The sequence below is a fragment of the Phycodurus eques genome, chromosome 3 (assembly GCF_024500275.1).
Source record: "Phycodurus eques isolate BA_2022a chromosome 3, UOR_Pequ_1.1, whole genome shotgun sequence".
Taxonomy (NCBI): domain Eukaryota; kingdom Metazoa; phylum Chordata; class Actinopteri; order Syngnathiformes; family Syngnathidae; genus Phycodurus; species Phycodurus eques.
In genome coordinates, this window is record NC_084527.1 from 26,988,198 (window position 1) to 27,008,912 (window position 20,715).

General features: G+C 40.6%; 1 protein-coding gene across 9 annotated transcripts in view; it reads right to left on the reverse strand.

Annotated features, from left to right (window-relative positions):
- cdca2 (cell division cycle associated 2) overlaps nt 1-20,715 on the reverse strand; it is a 55,487-nt gene that overhangs the window by 25,865 nt on the left and 8,907 nt on the right. For all 9 annotated transcript variants that reach the window (XM_061672955.1, XM_061672960.1, XM_061672961.1 and 6 more), the window contains 3 exons: nt 14,451-14,608; nt 13,285-13,455; nt 11,249-11,378 (listed from right to left, as the gene is read on the reverse strand). In XM_061672955.1, coding sequence (XP_061528939.1) covers nt 11,249-11,378; nt 13,285-13,455; nt 14,451-14,608 — 459 coding nt within the window. The remainder of the gene's footprint in view (nt 1-11,248; nt 11,379-13,284; nt 13,456-14,450; nt 14,609-20,715) is intronic.

Sequence of the window (20,715 nt, forward strand, 5' to 3'; positions counted from 1 at the left end):
GTTGTTTATATTAAACAATTATTGCAATTGTGATTTAGTATGCACATTTTCAGGAGGAAGTTTGTTGTCTTCAGAAGGAGTCCTATCAGGCCTTTTTGGCCTGTGGGACTCCTGAGGCAGCTGATGGGTACCGGCTGGCCAAGCGGAATGCAGCGTGGGAGGAGTTTGGTGAGGCCATGGAGAAAGACTTCCGGACGGCTTCGAGGAAATTCTGGTCCACCATCCGGCGTCTCAGGAGGAGGAAGCAGTGCACCATCAACACTGTCTATAGTGGAGATGGGGCGCTGCTGACCTCGACTTGGGACGTTGTGAGACGGTGGGGAGAATACTTCGAAGACCTCAATTCCCTTTTGCAGATGATGTGGTTCTGTTGGCTTCATATAGCCGTGATCTCCAACTCTCACTGGAGCAGTTTGCAGCAGAGTGTGAAGCGGCTGGCACGAGAATCAGCAGCTCCAAATGTGAGACCATGGTTCTCAGTCGGAAAAGGGTGGCGTGCTCTCTCCAGGTCGGGGATGAGATCCTCCCCCAAGTGGAGGAGTTCAACATTCTTGGTTTCTTGTTCACGAGTGAGGGAAGAATGGAACGGAAGATCGACAGGCGGATCGGTGCAGCGTCTGCAGTGATGCGGACTTTGTATTGGTCCGTTGTGGTAAAGAAGGAGCTAAGCCGAAAGGCAAAGCTCTCAATTTACCGGTCGATCTACGTTCCTACCCTCACCTATGGTCACGAGCTGTGGGTCGTGACCGAAAGAACAAGATCCCGGATACAAGCGGCCTAAATGAGTTTCCTCCGCAGGGTGTCTGGTCTCTCCCTTATAGATAGGGTGAGAATCTCGGTCATCTGGGAGGGGGTCAGAGTAGAGCCGCTGCTCCTCCACATCGAGAGGAGCCAGATGAGGTGGCTGGGGCATCTGATTCAGATGTCTCCCGGACGCCTCCCCGGTGAGGTGTTCCGGGGACGACCCAGGACATGCTGGAGAGACTACGTCTTTCGCCTGGCCTGGGAACGCCTCGGGATCCCCCGGAACAGCTGGATTAAGTGACTGGGCAGAGGGAAGTCTGGGCGTCCCTGCTAAAGCTGCTGCCCCCGTGACCCGACCTCCGATAAGCGGTAGAAAATGGATGGATGGACTTTTATACTGACACTTTTATCCTATGTCCATGTTAAAGAGTCACTCTATGGCGGTCTAGATAACCAAAATATGGGACCTTTAACATAATATTTGCAATTATTTAATATGGCCACATGACATTTATGCTCAAAAGAATGTTAACGCTTAGCTAATTACAGATCAATATGCAGGATACTTAATATTTTCATGTAATTGTAATTGCGCTTATACAATTCCTGGGGACGCAAATAGCACCAATTCAGTGGAATGTCCCAAATAAGATTAGTATAGCATAAGCATAGAATGGGGGATTGCTCTGTTTGAATGCATGGAAAACAATACATTTATATTGTTATTTTTTAGTTCAGTGTGTCCTGATGTAGGCTGTAATGACAGTCCATGCAGCTACATAGTTGGTGGTAACGACACGTGTATAAATGACGCTACTGATTTATGACCTTGTTAAATGGCCAAAAAATGCAAAGGAAACTTCACCCTGTGGTGTCCTACCCAATACAAGCCGTAGAGACACCCTCGACTTGGAGGAGAAATGCAGTACATTTTCAAAACTGCACGCATGGGTTGCGCTCGAGTATAAAGGCAAACTGGGTGTGGGAAAGCTGCAGTGATGTCAGCGCGGTCTCCGCCCGCACGAGTATAAAGAAGCCTTTAGTTTTTTTCCCCCGCTTCGTAAAATGCTTCAATGCCTTATTCAGCCTCTGCTGGCTAAATTGTCAGGCTCACAGGATTTCCCGGCTCCAAGACCTGATACCACTTGGCGCCAAATTGAAGCATGCATATTACCGCGACGTATGTTTGAAGTGTCAACGTGTCAAGCAATTTACGTTACTTAAATCAATGCATGAGCCACTAATCCCACTTTGGTTGTCAGGCCGAGCGACCACTCTGGCTTGAACGAGGTCCATATAGATAGTAGCTAGCTTGTCATTTGGGGGCCCAAGGCAAACATAGTCACGCCCCATCCCCACTTATGTAACTTTGATGACTTTGTCCTGCTTTTGAAATCAGTTATAATTATCTGACAGTTAAAGTTATCCTACAAATATTTACCACTAAATATTTAGAATATCATCTTGAACTAAAAAGTTCGAATTTGAGAAAATCCTATACGTCCTTAAGATCCTTTTTGAAATTACCAAATAAGTGAATCAATTTAATGCTTTTACTGTCATTGGTAAGAACATTACTCAACATTTATTATAGTTTACCATTTCAACTGCTTTTATACTCACATCTTAGTCATTGAGTGCCACTCGTGTCACTCACCACTTTATCTCTCATACATGCAAATCATTCGCCTTTCGGCGAAATTCGCCGTTTTGAACTCAAAATAGTCAATTTACAGGAATAGTATAGATCCGATGAGTTTTCCGTTAGAATTGTCTGAATGTCGTTCGCGACTTTTTTAAAATTAATTATTTCTTATTTATCAACCATTTTGCGCGCGAGACTCTGACTTCGACTTCCGCATCGAGCGCTGTTTGCGACAATCCAGTTTAAGCATGAGTGACATTTAAGTCGAGTTCACCAATCAAACGACACAAAAATGTCACATGACCACCTCACACAACGTCTTTCATTGGGCTTCTCGGACATGGGTATTAACACTAGATAAGCCTGCCCCGCTGATCATTGTGCGTACGTGGCGCCCATGTTGGGAATGCCGTCGTTACCATGAAGGCAACGGCGCGCTACTTGTGTAGACATTTGGAGGAACAAAAACAACAGCTTTCATGCATTGTAGTATTTGTGTGGAACTGTCTGCCTAAACGTGGATATTTCAGCTCACTTATAATTTGAGAAAACACCATGCAGAAAATTTATGTTTTTTGGGAGTTTTGACTGTGCATACACACACACACACACACACACACACCAGAATTTGGACATTTCATTTTGTATTTATTTATTTATGTTAAATTGATGTTCATGCTGTAGTTTAAAAAAAATAATCACAAGTTACTCACTACTTACTCAATACCTGAGTAATAATTTCACTTTGTATTTTTTACTCAAGTAATTTTTTAGATGACTACTTTTTACTTGAGTCACATTATTGTGTTCTGTCGGTGGTGGGAGTTGAAACTCCTTCTGACAGGGGATTCTGCCAGACGTTCCCAGCAGACCCTCACAATACGTTTGGGCCTGCCACGTCGGACCGGCATCTTCCCCCACCATCGGAGCCAACTCACCACCAGGTGGTGATCAGTTGACAGCTCCGCCCCTCTCTTCACCCGAGTGTCTGAGACATGCGGCCGCAAGTCCGATGACACGATCACAAAGTTGATCATTGAACTGCAACCTTGAGTGTCCTGGTGCCAAGTGCACGTCTGGACACCCTTATGCTTGAACATGGTGTTTGTTATGGACAATCCGTGATGAGCACAGAAGTGCAATAACAGAACACCGCTCGGGTTCTGATCGGGGGGGGGGGGGGGGGGGGGGCGTTCCTCCAAATCACGCCCTTCCACGTCTCTGTCATTGCCCACGTGATCACTGAAGTCCCCCAGCAGAACGATGGAGTCCCTAGCGGGAGTGATCTCCAGCTCGCCCTCTAAGGACTCCAAAAAGGGTGGGTACTCTGACCTGCTGTTTGGTGCATAGGCACAAACAACAGTCAGGACCCGTCCCCCCCCACCCGACGGCGGAGGGAGGCTACCCTCTCGTCCACCGGGGTGAACCCCAATGTACAGGCGCCGGGCCGGGCGGGGCAATAAGTATACCCACACCTGCTCGGCGACTCTCACCGTGGGCAACTCCAGAGTGGAAAAGAGTCCAACCCCTCTCGAGGGGACTGGTACCAGAGTCCAAGTTGTGTGTGGAGGCGAGTCTTCTCAACCTCACACACCTGCTCGGGCTCCTTCCCTGCCAGAGAGGTGACATTCCATGTCCCTAGAGCCAGCTTCTGTAGCCGGGGATCGAATCACCAAGGTCCGTGCCTTTGGCCACCGCCCAGCTCACACTGTACCCGACCCCTATGGCCCCCTCCACAGGAGGTGAGTCCATGGGAAGGGGGACCCACGTTACCCTTTTGGGCTGTGCCCCGCCGGCCCCCATGGGTGCAGGCCCGGCCACCAGGCACTTGCATTCAAGCCCCACCCCAGGCCTGGCTCCAGAGGGGGCCCCCGGTGTATACGGTATCATCAAATTTAGAGCTAAAAAAAAAAAAGATAGCTAGTGAATGGCCCATATACAGTAAATTATACGCCCACAAGCACGCACGCCCACACCCACACACACCCACACGTTGCACCGCGGACCGATACCAATACCGAACTGAGGTATTTTGATGTAAAAAAATAGCACGGTACCACTTTTTTATAGTGCCGGCACTTGAAAAAAGAAAACACTACAGCGCTGTAATTGTGTCTTCAAGGCCAGTAAACAAAAAGCAGACGGTCGGCCAATTACTGCCTGTCTGCCGACAAGTGAAAGAAAAGCCTTTAAGTGTGGAGGGAGGGTTCTGTGTGTCTGTACGTGCAAGTGTGTCTGCCTGCGCAACTATGCAAATGGTAAACTGCTGTGCTACTGCAGAATGCAGACTCCACTCATCATGAAGACACAAGATGCATCAAGCATTATTTGGAAGTATTGTCTACTACCCGCTCTTAGCGGTGTGCTAAGCAGTTTGCGCTGAGCATTAGCACGTGCTAACACACGTTAGCATTAGCATGAGTTAGGATGCATTAGCAGACCTATCCGGAAATCGGGGAGCATGAGAAAAATAAAAAGCCACCCGAATGCAAAACGGTAACCCACTTAATATCCAAGTGGAGCAAAAAGGTCCACTGTTTGAGTGTTGTGGCTCCATACGCAATGAACAACAGCAACAGCAGCCACTGAGTCGGAGCAAATTTATTGTTTACAATTGAATAAATCAAATGCAGTGAAATACAAGAATATTGCATTCTAAAAGCTTATATTGTGAATATTAAGTGTATATAAATATAAAATAATATTGTCATGGGGAAAAAATAGTATGGGGTGCCATTTGTAAAGCAGCTCGCTCTGAAAATAGCAACATTTTGTCACATATAGTTTCAAACAGTGTTTAAAAAAAAAACTGCTGTGAATTTTTGAGTCACTTTTCTGCACATTTAGAACTATATTTGTCAACTCTATTGTTAAATCCAGATATTAAATGTTGCACCTAAATCATAACTTTAAATGTTAACTGCAAGTTTAAATATAAATATTAAATCTAAATGATAAATATACATCTAAATATAAATCTTACATATATTTTAAATGTAAATATAATTAAATATATATTTAAATGTTAAATTTTTAGCTAAATGTTGAATATAAATGTTGAATATATAGCTAAAGGTATATATATATATATATATATATATATATATATATATATATATATAAACAAATGTTTAATCTATATCTAAATGTTAAATCAAAATGTTAAATATATAAACATAAATGTTAAATATATATCTAAATATAATTGTTAAGCCTAAATGTTAAATATTTAGCAACTAAATATTTAGCAAAAATCCAAATCCAAAGAGCCAACTGGTTGAAGTACGAAAATAAAAGCTCAATGTCAGTGTGTGTCTATAGTCCCAAAAAAATAACAAAAAGCATCTTATCTGGGGAGATGGACTCTTGGGAAGAGATCATAGTTATAACAACTACATGAAATAACTAACATGTTTGGAGAAACTGTATTTGATGTGTACTTTTAGTGTTTCGCTGTCACTTAAGTACAGCTGGAGGATTTAAGACCCGTGGGAGTCTTGGCCGTCCAGCTCCACCAGGTGGCAGGTGCACGCCACTGTTAGCCTATTACAGACCACCTCGATAAGTGTCTTTCGTGCGTCTAGCGTAGTATGTCTAATCATGTAACACTGGGTTCTAATCCAAGCTAATGTCACAAAACTGGCTAACGGTAGCCCCATAGAGATTTATTACGAGCACCAACGCACTTCATTTTGGATACATAAATGAAACAAGTGTGCACTTGTTTCATTTATGCTGCTGTAATGCTGATGGAGGAGAGACAGAGGCAGTCACAAGGAGAAAGTAATTTATTAGAAATGTAAATAAGTTTACACATTGCCTTTTAAAAAAAAAAAAAAAAAAGCATAGCTCTCACTTTGTGTGTTTGGATTACAACGCACTGCTACGTGATTACACACGCTACGCTAGACACATACACACAATAAAAAAACAACGAGGTGGTCTGTGGGAGCCCTGTGGTCGTTGCTGTCACCGTCGCCATGGAAAAATTAGGTATTGCTGTCAAAACCACTCTGCAAATGTTCTCTGCTAACACCGTTTGACCGGACATGTTTGCATACTGAGCAGCTTGGATATTGGCTAACAGTGGTGTGCACCTGCCACCTGGTGGAGGTGGACGGCCGGGGATCCCACGGGTCTTAAATCCTCCGCTGTTCTTAAAAGTGATGGGTAAACAATAAACGTACACGTCAAATAAAGTTTCTCGAAACGGGTTTGTGATTTTATGAACCGTATTTTCACGACCATAAGGCGCACCGTATTAAAAGGCGCAGTCTCAGTTACGGGGTGCATTACTGTATTTAACACGTACATAAGGCGCACCGTATTATTGGGTGCATGCAAAACCTACGCGAGCTTAAAACATACGGCAGCATGCATGCATGCTAAAACAATGTTTTTAAAAAGACAGTGGGAGCAAAACTGAGTTTGGTTGTACTTTATTGATGAATTTAACAATATACTCACATTATTTTTTGATCAATCCTCATCCACAAATCCAAAGTCCTCATCTTCTGTATCCGAAATGAACAGCTGAGCAAGTTCTCCAAACACGCCAGGTTCCCTCTCGTCATTGTCGGAGTCAGTCTCGTTCCCGTGCAGCTCCTCAGAAATGATGCCGGCTTTTACGAAAGCTCGAACAACAGTGCAAGCAGACACGTTAGCCTAAGAATCCACAATCCATTCACAAATTGTGGCGTAACTCGCCCGGTACTTCCTCCTAGTCTTGCTAAACTGTGTTCGCCATCTGTCATCCATCGCTCCCACGGTGCTCGCAACTTCACTTTGAATGCCCTGTTTACACCGATGTCCAGCAGTTGGAGTTCCTTCGTCAAGCCACCCGGAATGATAGCAAGCTCAGTTATTGTACTCAGTCGAATGGTGACTGTAGAGACGCTTCTCCCGGCTGCTCTTTGATCATTAATCCATTGCTCGAGTTGGTCTTCCAACTCGGGCCACCTCGCCTTGTTTCCGCGGAAACTCAGCTTCGTCTTCTTGACTTGTCGAAGCTCGTTTTCCTGCTTCCTCCACTTGCGAACCATGGATTCGTTGATCTTGAATACTCTCGCGGCTGCTCGATTCCCATGTTCCTCCGCGTAACTGATGGCTTGCAGTTTAAGTGTGTCTCTTCGTAGGTGCCATTTTCTGGGGTCCTCAGCTAAACCAATGTTTTGCACAATGCACATACCGGCACTATATACCTACTGAGGGCGTGCCTTTAGCGTACTCCTTCACACGCACCCTTCCCCCTTAACAACCGTATGCTGTCCTCAGCCACGTCCGCTTTTCCTCTGTATAAACAGCGTGTCGGAAGGAAATGCTCTCAGTCAAGCGGCGCGCTCATCACAACAAAATCTATAGATTTTGGAACTCGGTGCACACATAAGGCGCGCCGCATTATAAGGCGCCCCGCCCCGTCCATTTTGGAGAAAATGTAAGACTTTTAAGTGCGCCTTATGGCCGTGAAAATACGGTAGTTATAACAACTATAATCTGTGTCCAAGAGTCTATTTCCCCAGATGCTTTTTATATGTAATTTTTGGGGGGCTACAGACACAGTCTGACCTTGAGCTTTTATTTTGGTACTTCCACCTGTCGTTAGTATGGATTTGCATTTTAGCTCGATATTTAGTTCCACCCGAAACATTTAGCTTTAACAGTTCTATTTATCCATCCATCCATCCATCCATCCATTTTCTGAGCCGCTTCTCCTCACTAGGGTCGCGTGCGTGCTGGAGCCTATCCCAGCTGTCATCGGGCAGGAGGCGGGGTACACCCTGAACTGGTTGCCAGCCAATCGCAGGGCACATACAAAGAAACAACCATGCGCACTCACATTCACACCTACGGGCAATTTAGAGTCTCCAATTAATGCATGTTTTTGGGATATGGGAGGAAACCGGAGTGCCCAGAGAAAACCCACACAGGCACGGGGAGAACATGCAAACTCCACACAGGCGGGGCCGGGGATTGAACCCGGGTTCTCAGAACTGTGAGGCTGACGCTCTAACCGACTGGTTAGAGCTTAATGTTAAATGTAAGATATACATTTAACATTAAGATTTAGATTAAACATTTGTATATATTTAGCTCTATATTAAACATTTACATTCATTATTAAGATATAGATTTAACATTTAGATATATTTTTCACATATAGATCTACCATTTAGCTAAAAATTTTACATTTACATTCAACATATAGATTAAGATTCATTTACATATACAGTGGGTAAGGAAAGTATTCAGACCCCCTTAAATTTTTACTCTTTGTTATATTGCAGCCATTTGCTAAAATCATTTAAGTTCATTTTTTCCCTCATTAATATACACACTGCATCCCATATTGACAGACTAAAACTGATTTATTAAAAAAGAAAAACTTAAACATCACATAGCCATAAGTATGCAGAACATTTGCTCAGTATTTAGTTGAAGCACCCTTTTGAGCTAATACAGCCAGGAGTCTTTTTGGGAATAATGCAACAAGTTTTTCACACCTGGATTCGGGGATCCTCTGCCATTCTTCCTTGCAGATCCTCTCTAGTTCTGTAAGGTTGGATGGTGAATGTTGGTGGACAGTCATTTTCAGGTCTCTCCAGAGATGCTCAATTGGGTTTAAGTCAGGGCTCTGGCTGGGCCATTCAAGAACAATCACGGAGTTGTTCAGAAGCCTCTTCTTCGTTATTTTATTTGTGTGCTTAGGGTCATTGTCTTGTTGGAAGGTGAGCCTTCGGCCCAGTCTGAGGTCCTGAGCAGTCTGGAGAAGGTTTTCGTTCAGGATATCCCTGCACTTGGCCGCATTCACCTTTCTTTGCAACCAGTCGTCCTGTCCCTTCAGCTGAAAAACACCCCCACACCATGATGCTGCCACCACCATGCTTCAATGTTGGGACTGTATTGGACAGGTGATGAGCAGTCCCTTCCCCCCCACCCCCACAAATACCGCTTAGCATTAAGGCCAAAAAGTTATATCTTGGTCTCATCAGACCAGAGAATCTTATTTCTCACCATCTTGGAGTCCTTCAGGTGTTTTTTAGGAAACTCTATGCGGGCTTTTATGTATCTTGCACTGAGGAAAGGCTTCTTTCGGACTACTGTGGAAAAACCCCCGACTGGTGTAGGGCTGCAGTGATGGTTGACTTTCTAGAACTTTCTCCCATCTCCCGATTGCATCTCTGGAGCTCAGCCACAATGATCTTTGGGTTCTTCTTTACCTCTCTCACCAAGGCTCTTCTCCCCCGATTGCTCAGTTTGGCCTGACGGCCAGCTCTAGGAAGGGTTCTGGTCGTCCCAAACGTCTTCCATTTAGGAATTATGGAGGCCACTGTGCTCTTATGAACCTTAAGTGCAGCAGAATTTTATTTTATTTTTTTTAAAACTTGGCCAGATCTGTCCCTTTCCACAATTCTGTGTCTGAGCTCTTCAGGCAGTTCCTTTGACCTCATGATTGTCATTTGCTCTGACATGCACTGTAAGGTCTTATATAGACAGGTGTGTGGCTTTCCTAATTAAGTCCGATCAGTATAATCAAACACAGCTGGACTCCAATGAAGGTGTAGAACCATCTCATGGACGATCAGAAGAAATGGACAGCACCAGAGTTAAATATGAGTGTCACAGCAAAGGGTCTGAATATTTATGACTGTGTGATATTTCAGTTTTTTTTCATAAATCTGCAAAAATTTCAACAATTCAGTCTTTTTTCTGTCAATGTGAGGTGCTGTGTGTACATTAATGAGGGGGGAAAAAGAACAAATGATTTTTAGCAAATGGCTGCAATATAACAAAGAGTGAAAATTTAAGGGAGTCTGAATACTTTCCGTACCCACTGTATATTTAATATTTATAACTAACATTTATCATAGAGATATATTTAATATTTATATTTACATTTAAATATATATTGAACATTAAAATGTAAGTTTTATATTCAGATATATATTTAACATTTAGATTTAATTATTGAAATTTACATTTAGCATTTCAAATTATGATTTAGGCGCATTTAAGATTTGGATTTAACAATAGAGTTGACAAATATAGTTCTAAATATATATATATATATATATATATATATATAATTAGTAAATATTCTTTAAAAAAAGAGGCTTCAAGCTGTACATTGTCACTACCAGGTGGACTTAGGTTGAAAATTAACCATAAAAACAAAAACAATGCTGCTGACAAGATACACAGCGTCGTCATGCTCCGGGAGCAGGATAAGGCTGTGGTCGAGCGAGAGTTAGAGGCATGCAAATAAATCCTCAGCGTGTGTGAGACTTTTGGCTTCTTTACACTTCATAAAATCAGTTAATATCTTTACATTCTCTTCTATTATGTTTTATGACTATATTTTACAATATACCGCTACTTAAAAAAAAAAAACTTTACAAAAAAAACCAGTGGTATTTTTTGGGGACTGGAACCGATTAATTCCATTCCCATTCATTTTAATGGGAAATATTTTTTAGATACGAGTGTTTTGAGATAAAAGCATGATCACGGAAAGAAGTAAAATTGAATCTCAAGACACCACTGTATATTAATTTGAGAAAATTTGGATGCATGCTCATTTTTATTGCATTGGTAGTGTACATAGGAGTGCCAGGTATAGGATCGGGACTCTGTATCGGCAGATCCTTAAAAATTAAAGACTCTGACTCGGGTGCAAAAAAATGTGATTGGGACATCCCTAATTCTATTGTTCTATACGTGTTCGAAATAAACACACACACACACACACACACACACACGGGATGCATAAAATACAAACCTGTGTTTGTATGTAAACATTTTTGGAACCAATACGAAAGACTAGTTATTCTTGCATGACTGAGAGCAGTGTGTGTATTTTACCTGCTGGCTTTATCTCCAGTTGAGAGGGGCGCAATGAGAACTGGAACGCAGATAAAGACTTCTCTGGTGAAGCTGATCTTAGCTCACTGGGCTGTACTTGGCTGTGGCTTCGAGGTTCAAACACATTGTCCTGCAGAGAGAAAAAATTACATTGTCATTCTGTTGGACTGCATTAAAGTGCCTTCACTGTACAGATCTACAGTACAAGTACTGCCATCACTAGCTTTGTTGCTGTTGACAATGAAATAGTTAACCAGTAAATAGTAGGACAGATCCAAATTTGGAGACCAACGAAAAAAAATATCCATGAATGGTGATTCATTGGCCAATTAAGGAAGTACAGTGGAGTCCTGCTAAATTCGTGGATAATATAAAGCAGACAATCCTCCATTTTTGGCAATTCATTGCTAACATATACAACCCCAATTCCAATGAAGTTGGGACGTTGTGTTAAACATAAGTAAAAACAGAATACAATGATTTGGAAATCATGTTCAACCTATATTTAATTGAATACACTACATAGACATTTAATGTTAAAACTGATAAAACTTTGTTTTTGGCAAACAATCATTAACTTAGAATTTTATGGCTGCAACACGTTCCAAACAAGCTGGGACAGGTGGCAAAAAAGACTGACAAAGTTGAGGAATGCTCATCAAACACCTGTTTGGAACATCCCACAGGTGAACAGGCTAATTGGGAACAGGTGGGTGCCATGATTGGGTATAAAAGGAGCTTCCCTGAATTGCACAGTCATTCACAAGCAAAGAAGGGGTGAGGTTCACCTCTTTGTGAGCAAGTGCGATAGAAAATAGTCGGAACAGTTTAAGGACAATATTCCTCAACGTATAATTGCAAGTAATTTAGGGATTTCATCATCTACGGTCCATAATATCATCAAAAGGTTCAGAGAATCTGGAGAAATCACTGCATGTAAGCAGCAAGGCCGAAAACCAACATTGAATGCCTGTGACCTTCGATCCCTCAGGCAGCACTGCATCAAAAACCGACATCAATGTGAAAAGGATATCACCGCATGGGCTAAGGAACACTTCAGAAAACCAATGTCAGTAAACACAGTTTGGCGCTACATCCGTAAGTGCAACTTGAAACACTACTATGCAAAGCAAAAGCCATTTATCAACAACACCCAGAAACGCCGCCGGCTTCTCTGGGCCCGAGCTCATCTAAGATGGACTGATGCAAAGTGGAAATGTGTTCTGTGGTCCGACGAGTCCACATTTCAAATTGTTTTTGGAAATTGTGGACGTCGTGTCCTCCGGGCCAAAGAGGAAAAGAACCATCCGGACTGTTATGGACGCAAAGTTCAAAAGCCAACATCTGTGATGGTATGGGGCTGTGTTTGTGCCAATGGCATGGGTAACTTACACATCTGTGAAGGCACCCTTAATGCTGAAAGGTACATACAGGTTTTGGAGAAACATATGCTGCCATCTAAGTAACGTTTTTTTCATGGACGCCCCTTCTTATTTCAGCAAGACAATGCCAAACCACATTCTGCACGTGTTACAACAGCGTGGCTTCATAGTAAAAAAGTGGGGGTACTATACTGGCCTGCCTGCAGTCCAGACCTGTCTCCCATTGAAAATGTGTGGTGCATTATGAAGCGTAAAATACGACAATGGAGACCCCGGACTGTTGAACAGGTGAAGCTGTACGTCAAGCAAGAATCGGAAATAATTCCACCTACAAAGCTTCAACAATTAGTGTCCTCAATTCCCAAACGTTTATTGAATGTTGTTAAAAGAAAAGGTGATGTAACACAGTGGTAAACATGACCCTGTCCCAGCATTTTTGGAACGTGTTTGCTGCCATAAAATTAAGTTAATGATTATTTTCTAAGACCAATAAAAGTTTATCAGTTTGAACATTAAATATCTTGTCTTTTTAGTGTATTCAGTTAAATATAGGTTGAACATGATTTGCAAATCATTGTATTCTCTTTTTATTTATGTTTAACACAACGTCCCAACTTCATTGGAATTTGGGTTGTACAAGTGACAACAACACACCTGTTGGTTGCTTGTGAATGAAAATACATGTTTCACAGACACGGGTGGTTTACGGCAACCACGGAGGGGTGTAGAAAGAAGCACAGGTTGGGTTTCTTCTTCAGTCTCACTTGATCGCGGTAGCCCTTTGTTGACTGTGTCATTGCACTCTGCCACTTGTTCCATATCTCCCTTTAGACATAAAATATTTTCAAAGCTTCCAATCAGTGGAATGAGTTGTACTTTTAAAAGCAAAAGAAATATACCTATACATCTAAATATACCTTAACATTTCAGCGCAAGGTATAATAATGGTTATTATTATTATTATTAACACTGACTTGAGAGAAGCAGAAACGTACCGTAATTTCTCGTGTATAATGTGCACCGATGTATAATACGCACCCCCAAAGTTGAACTAAAAATTCTAGAAAACCCTTCTCGCTATGTATAATGCAGTTTAAGCATTAAGTATTATTTGTATTTTGTTAGTTTTTTTTTCAAATAATTATTCTGAAAGTTAAGCACTTTATTTGAACATATAACACTTGCTTTTTTATTTATTTGCTCTTATTTTTAAATTCACAGCCTTACTTTTACTTCATAAATGAGAAAACACACAGTTGTGTGTTTTCTCATTGATTACCCAGGCATAATTTTTAAGATGAGTACAATTCTTTAAAGAAAACATGAAGGGCCAGGCTAAACATTTAATTTTATTTGAATGAGATTCAAATTAAACTGTCAAGCATTTCAGAAAAGCATTATCATTAAACAAAACAAATAAATTAATGATGGTTGTTTTTCAGTCATATTTAAAAAAACAAAACAAAACAAAAAATTTCACAAATTCTGCTAGTTTATGTAAACTTACTAGCACAACTGTACATATATGCAGTCATACGTACCCCTGTCATATTGGAATGAAAGTGGAGGCTACACCTCTCATAACCTCTAGGTGGCGGTGGCATATTGGAATGAAAGTGTACAGCTTTTTCATCACCTCTAGATGGCGGCATACATTTCTAAAATGTGAAAGTTTTTTCCATTTTTCCCTATACCTCTGTATAATGTGCACTATTAACTTTTGACAATTTTTTTGGGGGAAAAGGAGCCCAGTATACACAAGAAATTGCGGTTGTTTAACTGACACCAATCAAGGAAGTCTACGGTCAGAGAGATAATACCTCCTCACTCCCATTTAAACGAAGGTCTGGCGTGTGTGTGTGTGTTTCTCTAATCTTCCCTTCACAGCCTTCGAGGGGAGCCACACGACGCTTCTTGCTTGGTGCAGGTGACAACACTGGAGGGTGGTTCTCTTTCCCTTCTTCCTGGTTGTATTCATCTGAAATGAAAAATGCACTAAATGGAAAAGCTATGAAGACACAAAAACAACATTGGACCTTCTTCTTGGGCTAAATGGTTAGGGGCAGCATGAGTGCATAATGGTTAGTGTTTGTGTTCCTGTATTCTACCCACTTGAAAATACCGTTGCATTGAGAGAGGGGAGCAGTTTGCAAATTAGAAAGGCATATGAACACCTTTGTAGAAGCGTTTAATTACCTCTCTACCAGAACCGAACCTCTCAATTAGTTTGCAAAACATATGGATGGGCTTTCATCTGCAATAACGTAATTCAATTGCATTCAATTCAAAAGCAACAAAATGAAGCAAAAAGGAACATGTTTCCACAGACCGCTTCAAAACTGCCATGCTGTGTTCCAATGTTGAAGCATATTTTTGAAGAATATTAATATATATTAATATTAATATATATAATATATATATATAATATATATTATATATTATATTATTAATATATATATATATATATCTAATATATATTTTAGAATATTTTTGTGATTGTCATGCAATATAAAACAAATGTCATTAGGACAGTATTTGCCATAGTGAGTAATTCCTTCTCTCTACTTTCAAAGTCAGCTTGTAGCAAATGTGAGTGACATCACATTATGGACGCTATGATCCCGAGATTTAAATTTCAGCATCCCGGTTGTTCAAAACTCAGTTATTTTAACCACCGGTTAACCCCTAACCACCGGTTAAATTCTTACCCCACCGTTAGCTAACCGACCATGAAATATGCATTGTTCAAAACATGGTTAGTCACATCGTTAGTAAACGGCACCGTCAAAGTTAACCGTGTAGTGGACCGTCACTGGTCAGCGCCATTATATCCCACAATTCCTCATTTTGTTGACTTCCGGTTTAGCTGTCGTGAGCAGACCCGGGCCATTTCGCACAAAGGTTGGTGAACTTTCCTGTAAGATTAAACAACCATAAACTTATTATTTTTTGTACACTGTAACATCATCTACAGGAACAATTATGGCGTGTCTATTGTGATAATAGGTATCATATTGAAATGAAATTCACTGAATTTATCCGTGTTCCAAACACGTACCGCTCTCTGTTTTGTACTTAAGAACTAATACAGAGAAGGGGCATCACCTACAATTACTAGAGATTTTATAGACGATGATTTTATTTTTAATATTTTATATATATTTTAGTTTCATATCAAGCAGTAATTATCATACCACGTTTAATTTTGATAAGGATGGTTTGAAAAAACAAACAAACAAAAAATAACTCCCTATTATTATTATACCGAATGCCAGTTTAGGTTTCATTGTACTTTTTTTTTAATTGATTTATAATATTTTGAAATATAATAATCAATATAAACTCATGACTTTTACATATATTTATGTAAAATGCATCACCATTGCCATGTTTCTCTGAATGAACTTTAAATGGTATTCCAGTGAACAGGGAAAATCAGTAAAAACCTTACAAGAGTATTTTGCAGGTGCTTCACAGGGATGTAATATGATTCTGTCAATCTCTTACTGAAAAACTGACTTCATTGTGGGACAATCAACTATTCTTAATAAATCCATGAGCTAATTCTTTTGGCTTGTTATATCTTTTTAAACCGATATGGAGCTCACTTGTCTGGGGCTTCATGCCCCTGGCAGGGCCGATATTTCTAATTGAATCAAATTTTAGACTCTTAGTCAAGTTACAGAGGACAAGGAAAACAGACATTTTACAGTTGCGTCATACAGACGCAATATTTATCTATTTCCAATATTTGTTTTTGACTTCATTACGTAAGATCGTTCAAATGTCCTAATATATCACAGTCATGTCTTATTTATTGAATAAATCTATGAAATATGTTATTTTCCCAACTTTTAATGCCCCATGTCTTGAGATGATGCACACCAAGTTTGAAGCGAATCATTAGCCGCGAACGCCTCTTGAGCGTTAACCACACTGTTAAAATGTTAGCGGCGGCCCTGAGGTGTGTTAACTTTAACGTCACGTTAACAGCCGGTTAAAGTTAACAGAGGTTTGGACAACAAGATAACGGTGCCGTTAAAGTTAACGGTCGGTTAAGTTTACCAGTGGTTAAAAAAAATAACCGAGTTTTGAACAACCGGGCCCCGCCGGTCGGAATATATGATCAACAAGCGGGAATAAAACTCTGCACCTCCCATATGCTAAATGGCAACGCTAAGGAGCTCTTGCTTATTTAAAAAAAAAAAAAAAAAAAAAAAAAAAACTATTTAATTTAGTTATATATGATTGTATTATTATTAATGTAATTGTTTTTTATGTACAGATCTTTGTTTACAGGTGTGGTTGTTGTTCAAGTGTAATTGAAATAAAGTTGAGACCCATATTTAAATTTCAATAAAATAAACTGTCAATAAAAACATGGCGACCCATCTTCTGCCTACAAAAATACACCAGGCTACTCACAAAGTTAAAGTGAAACCAAACAGACCAAAGAAAATTTGACACACCACATAAGAGAGTTGTTAACAAGCCGGACCATAAATGAACAGATTAATAAATTAAAAAAAAAAAAAGGTATGTGTAATCAGGCTTCAAAATGGTCATTAATTGGGACATTCTTTCAACTTCCAGCTGCTGTCGGGGTGTCGCTAAATGCTCTCAAAATCCCACCTCCCCGGAAATTTTAGCCGTCAATCAAAGACGTGCCTCCTCTCATGGGTCCTCCTAAGCGGGGCGTGACGCTCACACAAACCGCAGACATATTCTGAGTCGGCCACCCCTTTGTCTTATCTCAATTCAGCGGGCTGTTAATCAACGGTGTAAAGGGTCATCAGCCACGACGTGTCACGAGAAGGTGGAAAAAGTCATCCAGGCAGGGGGAATGTGGTGCACCCACTGCTGTGGCCGCTGAGGTTCAATCTTCGGCAGATTATCTTTTTTCCCTTCCCCTCCTCGCCCTGCGATGTGTGTGGCGGACGGGTCAAACGCAGTTGCACCAGACCTCCGGCTGCTTCTCTAACCGCTGCCAAGCTTGCCAAGTTGGCAAGGGGCGGCGGATCCCGTCTGTTTCACCGCTGTCTCGCAATTCAATGCGCATTGGGCAAGACACCAGAGACACTGTAGCCCAAATAACACAAAACATTACACTTCAGGGGGGTGTTTTCTTTGGTTTTGGACGAAGTTTGATGGCCAACTGAACGTTGTAATAGTAGTAATGGGTCAAGTTAAGGCGGCACGGAGATCAACTGGTTAGCACATCTGCCTCACAGTTGTGAGGACTGGGGTTCAAATCCCGGCCCCGCCTGTGTGGAGTTTGCATGTTCTCCCCGTGCCAGCGTGGGTTTTCTCTGGGTACTCTGGTTTCCTCCCACATCTGAAAAACATGCGTGGTAGGTTGATTGGTTGACCCATAGGTGTGAATGTGAGTATGAATAGTTGTTCGTTTATATGTGCCATGCGATTGGCTGGCTGCCATGCAATTGGCTGGCAACCAGTTCGGGGTGTACCCCACCTCTCGCCCGAAGATAGCTGGGATAGGCTCCAGCACGCCTGCAACCCTAATGAGGATAAGCAGTACAGAAAATGGATGGATCGGTCAAGTTAATGAATGAGGAAGAGGCAATTCCGCCGAATAAGGGCACTTGGTGTCTATACAGTGGGGGAGGGCCTCATGTGAGAAAGTACTTTGGCAGAGTAGCACGGAAGTTGTGGGGGGGGGGGGGGGGGGGGGGGGGGGAAAGACAGGGGGTTTGTGCTGGTGTACTCTCTAATCCTCGCCTGAGCACCTCCATGGCATGTAACAAGCAACACAACATTTATGAAAGTATTGCTATTACTGAAAGAGGACAAAAAGTAATTAACGTAAGAAAGAAATCCTTACCTAGTTTTCATGGAGACTTCACAGTATGCAAGTTTGTTCGTTGCCAGCTAATGTCAAGCAAATATATGCTGCAAAGCTTTTTGCACACATGTATCCCGAACTCTTGTTCAGCCTGCAGCATCCAGACTGCTGTTGTGTTTTATTGTAAAAGATTTGTACATGTATGACAATAAATTCATGTATTAAATCTATATGCACCTTGCTTTTATATTATACATACATATGGAGTGCAGTCAAGACTGCTTTTGTCATTGCTATTTGTGCCTAATATGAACAATATTAAAGATTCAATGTTTATTGTCATATGCACAATAAAAATACAATGAAATTCTTACTTTGCTAGTCTCTCTCCACTTACACAAAGATAATAACGTAAAAATAAAATAAGAACAATATGATATCATAATATATTGCAAAACAAAATCAGGAAGTTTATTGCAGGTGGACGTAGTATTGGGCCGGCTTATAAACTGACAAAAACAACAGTGTCTGTAAGTGATTTTTTTCAGACACTATTAGATGTGTAATGTACATATAACATGATGTATGAGTGAGCTGAATAGTATTTAGCGTTTTTTTTTTTTTAAACCTTAATGGTAATCGCTAGTGCGCTAATGCTAATCCCGAATGCTAATTGTTTAGCAAAAGCTGATTTTGATGTCTCAAATTCTCTACAGTTTATACCATTCACTCAGTACCAACATATGCAGTTTAAGGCGAGAAGTCTAGCCCTCATGAATGAGAATGAGAATAAAATGCATGTCAGTAGTAAAACAAATAACTACTCAAGTACTCAACGAAATATCTTTTGGATCATCAACTCGAAAAAGATTCGATCGTGACAGCCCTAAAAGTAACTGTAATTTAATTTCTCATTTTCTCCCAGTAATGTCATGAATTACAATTACATAAATGTTGTAATTACATAATTGCGTTACATGTAATGAGTTACTCCCCAACACTGGTCTTACCAAATCTAAGTGTTGATAGTAAACATGGTTGTTGTCACTAGGTTTCACTGCTGGCTTAACTGCTGTTCGAAGCATTCCACGAGCTTCAGGTTTGTTTGGTATGCGGTAAAAGCTTTTCAGCTCAATCTTATCAAATCTGTTTGAACAGCCGATAACGCAACATGATATAACAATTATTATATTAACGAAAACAACAACCCATCCATAAACGCTTCCATGATAATTTTTACACTGAAGCTTATACCACGATATTATACCGTTACCGCGAAGGGATTCAAATTATACCATGATATGAATATCGCCCAGCCCTACTTACAAGACTTCAATACAATCACTGTTCATACTGCAAAAAAGAGCAATGAGAATAGTACATCATTTTGGATTTCTTCACCATACAAACTAGTTGTTCCTTCAATCTAAAATTTTATGATGTTGTAGAATTTAAAACTGCACAATTAATATATGAATTTAGACAATCTACGTTGGGAATATGTTTTTTGAGAGAGCAGTAGAGTGTAATTTTAGGGATAAATATAATTTAAAGATAAAATACTCAAGCACAACAATGAGAAGTTTTTGTGTTTCCATCTGTGGTGTGAAAATATTAAACAGGCGAAATGGGGATCGTTAACAATGTCCAGCTATAAACAGTTCAAAAATAAATATTAAAAAAATATTTTGGAGAGGTACAGGGAAGAAGAGAGGCTGGGGGAAAACAGGATTTGGAAACAGTTGCAGCGGGACTGTCTATAATAATTATTGTTATAAGTCAGATGTTATATTATTGCTAACTATAGTTGCTATATGAACAATTCACGGTAATTGAAAAATATATGGTATATTGGTATAAAAAGTTAAGAAACAATATTAAAATAATAGGTCAGTGACACAGTGAAAGCTATTATAATATTATGGATATTTACTTACATACTAGTATTTAAATATGGTATTGTGACAAGAAAGTGTATTGCCAACATGGTTCCTACACATCTGAGATTTCAAAATTCCATACTTTTCCCAGAGTTCTCTGTAAAAATGAAATAGGGCTGAACAATATCTCGAAAAAATATCGTCATCACAAAAATGGCATGTTAATACGTAAACGGTACAGTATGCTTGGTTGCACGTATGTGGCGTTCATCAGAGTTTGACCAATCAGATGCGAAGTTAAAAGCACATCGCCATCCACCCCTCCAGATACTGGTCTCCTACTGGCAAGAGCAGACCCATAGACGTACAGTGAGAATCTTAGTTTATCAGTTTATTTTTGAA